Genomic DNA, 5,346 nt, shown 5'->3' on the forward strand with positions numbered 1-5,346 from the left:
GCTGGGAGTGGGGGGCAGAAACATCATCACCATCATCATTTAATGTTCATTTTTCCATGCTTGCATGGGTCAGACAAAGCTTGTCAAAGCAGATTTTTCTACAGCTGGATGCCTTTCCTGTCACAATCCTCCTCTGTTTCTATGTGTGTGTGTGTGTCTTGGAATGGTTGGCATTAGGAAGGGCATCCAGCTGTAGAAACCATGCCAAATCAGAGTGGAATTTAGTGTGGCCTCTCAGTTTACCAGCCCTGGTCAAATTGTCCAACCCATGCCCTCATGGGCAATGGATGTTAAATGATGATGATGATATACAATGGACTCTTCCATTGAAGATGATGTATGAGTGTTCGGCTGTTGTCGGATGACCTGCACAAATGGTTTGTTTATAGGGACCAAATGATTGTGCCACATGTTAGATTGCAGAGCAACATGAGATGAAGTGTCTTGCTCAAGAACACAACACACCACCCAATCTAGGAATTGAAACCACGATCTTGCAATCATGAGTCCAACTCCCTAACAACTAGGCCATGCACTCTCACAACACACATAAACGTGTATACACGCCTGAGCTTTCATACATATACAGAAAAGTACGCGCATATATACATATACAAACACACAGACATAATAATCATTTGCATAAAATACTAATTGCTTTTTCTTTCAGCTTGCTGAGCCTATTCGCCTGCTTCTCCAGTATGTCTCCGAAGAATTTGTAGATAAACTTTATGAACAAGGAGATGGTAAGTTCCAACATCACTATATAACGTTTCTGTTGTTGAAAATAGAGGGAGGTTAGGGAGTGTGGAAGATTGAGTCGGTAGGGTACTGTCGAGGCTGTCACCAATGTACTTCACTTGGTTTGTACCCAAGTACTTGTCGTATAGCATATATAATCACTTTGCTACCAGCAATTAATAATTAAATATCCCCCTAATCAAATGCTAATTTAAAAAGCAAAAAGAGATGATGTTGGTTACATTGGATTGTGTAGTCCTAGATGAACTACTGACTGTGTGCCACCTCTCTTATGTAGAAGATTGCGTCAGTAAGGTACTGTTGAAGCTGTCACCAGTGCACTCTGCTGGACTGTATCTAAGTACTTGTAGCATAGCAACTATAATCACTTGTGACAAAGTGTATTTAAAGAGATCAACTGAATAAAATACGTTTGCTCTTTATCATCACCATGACCACCACCATCATCACCATCATCATCACCACCATTATCACCACCACCACCATTATCATCACCACCACCACCATCATCATCACCAGCACCATCATCATATTTTTAATGTGTTTAACCTTTGTGATGCCCTCATCAGATGCCCTCCCTCTCATCCTATGACATAAAATGATCTGAATTAAAAACCTTCCATCAAGATTTAATGTTAATTTATGTTCCAAACACCAGATCAATAACGCCAAAGTTATTTTAATAAATTCTTTGTTATTTTCAAAATTAATTACAACAAAGGCAGTGTATTTCAACAGGAATATGGTAACAAAAGGGTTAAAGTGATCTAAATTAAGTCCACTCACAAAGCTTTGGTCAGCTTCAGCCTGTAGTAGAAGATACTTGCCCAAGGTGCCACACAGTGGGACTGAACCTGTAACCATGAGGTTGGGGAGTGAGCTTCTTACCACACAGCCACACCTGCACCTATAATTATGATTATTATTAATTTTCATAATTACATAATTAGTTATAATTTTCATGAGTTTTTCGTAATAAATCTTCTAAGGCATTTTGTTTTAATCTGTTGTGACAAATAATCTTTTCCATTTTTTTAACCGATCACAGGCCCTGATTTTAGCCGTGAATGTTGGTTTAGTGAGAAGCACTCTTTTGGTCTGGATTTCCCAAATGTAAGTGAATCTACACCTTTTGGTATTGCCACATACTTATCATCATCATTGTCATCATTGCTGTCATCATCATTTAACATCCGTTGTCCATGCTGGCATAGGTTGGACGGTTTGACCAGAGCTGCACCAGGTTCCAGTTTGATTTGGCATGCTTTCTAAGGCTGGATACCCTTCCTAATGCCACCCAGTCTGAGAGTGTAATGGGTGCTTTTACATGCCACCAGCACGGGTGCCATTTGCATGACACCAGTATCTGCCACGACTGCGATTTTACTTAACTTGATGGGTCTGTAGGGAAGTGGTTATACACCATTAGGTGTACACCATTAGGTGTACACCGCTTCCGTACATTAAATTTCTAGAAGAAACAACGGAACGCAGATTCTGAACAACATAACAATATTTATTTACAGTGGAATTCAGTTCACGCTTGGAGGGAATTCGGTAGCTCGTCGCCCTCGGTTACTGAGACACCTCCTGAATGATTTCCGTGGTTATTTGTGAAGCTCTGGTGCTGACATGTGAGAGAGCTCTGTTGGACGTCTTGGCTCGACGGAGATCAGTCAACGAAGAGACTGAGAAAAGGCGCCAAAACTGGGTGTCGAACTCTACGCATGCGCATGAGACTCTTCCTGTATTCCTTCCGGAACTAGTCCCTGCGCATGCGTGGATAAAACTCTGGACATTGAACATATAACAGTCGTCTGCTATAAGGTGTCACTACAGGTCTTTTTCTTAAGCACAACATAATGCCAAAGTGCTTGGTCATTGCTTTCATGAGGCCCAACACTTGAAAGGAGCTTTTCCCATGCCACCAGCAACAGTCACTTTGCCTCCGTCAGGCCCAAAGTTTGAAGATCATGCTTCACCACCTTGTCCCATGTCTTCCTGGGTCTACCTCTACCATAGTTGGAGATCAGCACTTTACACAGCTATTCTCGTCCATACACATCACATAACCATAGCAGTGCAATCGTCTCTCTTGTACACCACATCTGATGCCTCTTTTGCCCAACTTTTCTCTCAAGATGTTTACACTCTGCCATACATACATACTGACATTGCACATCCAGTGAAGCCTACTGGCTTCATTTCTTTCTCGCCTACACATATCCTTGGCTGTCACGGCCCATGTTTCACTGCCATGTAGAATAGTATGTATGTATATATATATAAATATATATATTTATATATGTGTATGTATATGTGTGTGTATATGTATATATACACATTTATATATATAGAATTATGTATATAAACGTATATATATATATATATATATATATATATATGTATATATATATGTGTATGTATGTATGTGTATACAATATATATATATATATGTATATATATATATATATATATATATATATGTGTATGTATGTATGTGTATACAATATATACATATAGATGTATAGATATATGAGGGGAAGTCAAAAATTATCTGCACTTTCGCCATAATATATCTTTATTGCTGTCCCATTGCCTTCTGTGGATGCGTGCTTATAGTTGGTACTATTGTGGTCATGTGATCGAAGTTTGAACCTGATCACACCATTTTTCTTTCTCGCTTTACTGTGTAAGCATGGCCTAGCAATGTGCACCAAAGAACAACAAAGATCAGTGATCCGAGAGATGGTAATGGTGAACCGGTTCACCATTACCATCTCTTGAGGTTGCTGAATCTTCTTGCCACACACAGGCATCATATAATCTGCCTTTCACTCTGAGGGAGAGGCCCTTTGTTGCCAGCAGAGGTAGGAGCTATCTGAACTTTGCCCAGCCTTGTCTTATTCTCACAGCTGTGCCCTGGGGGCATCCACCTCCGCTACTAACTTGGTCACCTAGATAATAAGAAGTTATCTACTACTGCCAGCTCTACTCCTCTGGCAGTTGATGCAGTCTATTTTCTGTACATGTGTTTATTCTACCTGTACATCTTCAACACAGCTATTTTGCCTGTTAACCTTCCTCTTATGTGTTCCTAGCTTACACCGGGTACGTCTTATGGCGTTTCTACCTATGCCTTTTCTTCAGATTGAGCAGGGCCATCTACCTGAAGGGATTTGTGATTTGTCTGACTTCCTACTTACTAAAACTTTGTTTTTTGCTAGGTTAACTCTAAGGCCCTTTGATTCTAGACCTTACTTCCATACCTGAAACTTCTCACATATATATATATATATATATATATATATATATATATATATATATATGACAAGTTTCTTTCAGTTTCCATCTACCAAATCCACTCACAAGGCTTTAGTTGGCCTGAGGCTATAGTAGAAGACATTTGTCCAAGGTGCCATGCCGTTGGATTAAACCCAGAACCATGTGATTAGGAAGCAAACTTCTTACCACACAGCCATGGCTACACCTGCAGACTCATGTGCACACACACTTACATACACTGATACACACAAGATGATTCTACACCCCTTCTCTCTCTTTGTCTCTCTCTCTCTCTCTCTCTCTCTCTCCCCCATAATAATATTTACACGCCTTACTATTTCCTTATTCTCTTCTTTCAGCTCCCTTACTTTATTGACGGTGAAATCAAGATATCTCAGAGCAACGCCATTCTTCGTTACATCGCACGCAAGCACAATCTCCGTAAGTCATCTCTGTCAGTAAATAGCTAAGATTCATCCATCTGTTCATCCATCCATCTCTTAGTGGAGGTGGATGGGTTAGGGTGTTGGACTCATTATCATATGATTGTGGTGTCGATTCCCAGATCGGGCAACACATTGTGTTCTTGAGCAAAACACCTCATCTCAACATTCAAATGGTGCTTTTTATGTGCCACCAGCAGGAGTGTCAGTCACGTGGCACCGGCATCGACCACAACTACGATTTCATTGGCTTGACAGGTCTTCACAAGCACAGCATATCAACTGACATTCAAAGGTTGCTTTTTACGTGCCAGTTTAGCGACACTAGCATCGGCCAAGACTACAATTTCTCTTGGCTTTGTGGGTCTTCTCAAGCACAGCATATCGCCAAAGATCCCAGTCACTTGTTATTGCCTCCATGAGACCCAACATTCAAAGATCATGCTTCAACACCTCGTCCCATGTTTTCCTGGGTCTACCTCTTCCACAGGTTCCCTCCACCATTAGAGTGTAGCACTTCTTAACACATTCATGTGAACTCAAACATGAGGTGGCTTTTCATTGCAGAAATAGTATCAGGGAAAAATTTCTCATCATAGACAACATGTACAAATACACATTGGGTTATGAATGACATTCTTCCTGCATTTCAGCGTCGTTAAACATCATCAGCCACCAATAACAAATTCATCATGTACATTGTGGTTCTCTTTGTTTTCTTTGTAGTTGGTGAGACAGAAAAAGACAAGGTACTCGTAGATGTTATGGAAAACGAAGCAATGGATTTCAGAAATGGGTTCGTTCTTCTCTGTTATGGGCCCAACTTTGTGAGTTATAGCAAATAGATATATTTTAT

At 40.3% G+C, this 5,346-nt stretch overlaps 1 protein-coding gene across 1 annotated transcript in view; it reads left to right on the forward strand.

Annotated features, from left to right (window-relative positions):
• The first annotated feature begins 594 nt into the window (after positions 1-594).
• The window catches only part of LOC106883696 (glutathione S-transferase Mu 5), a 10,093-nt gene continuing 5,341 nt past the window's right edge, over positions 595-5,346 (forward strand). Inside the window, exons 1-4 of the mRNA XM_052976175.2 lie at positions 595-746; positions 1,811-1,875; positions 4,407-4,488; positions 5,217-5,317. Of these exons, the coding sequence (XP_052832135.2) occupies positions 5,255-5,317 (63 nt within the window). The 5' untranslated portion in view covers positions 595-746; positions 1,811-1,875; positions 4,407-4,488; positions 5,217-5,254. The remainder of the gene's footprint in view (positions 747-1,810; positions 1,876-4,406; positions 4,489-5,216; positions 5,318-5,346) is intronic.

This window comes from Octopus bimaculoides, chromosome 25 (assembly GCF_046866305.1).
Source record: "Octopus bimaculoides isolate indiv1 chromosome 25, ASM4686630v1, whole genome shotgun sequence".
NCBI classification, from domain to species: domain Eukaryota; kingdom Metazoa; phylum Mollusca; class Cephalopoda; order Octopoda; family Octopodidae; genus Octopus; species Octopus bimaculoides.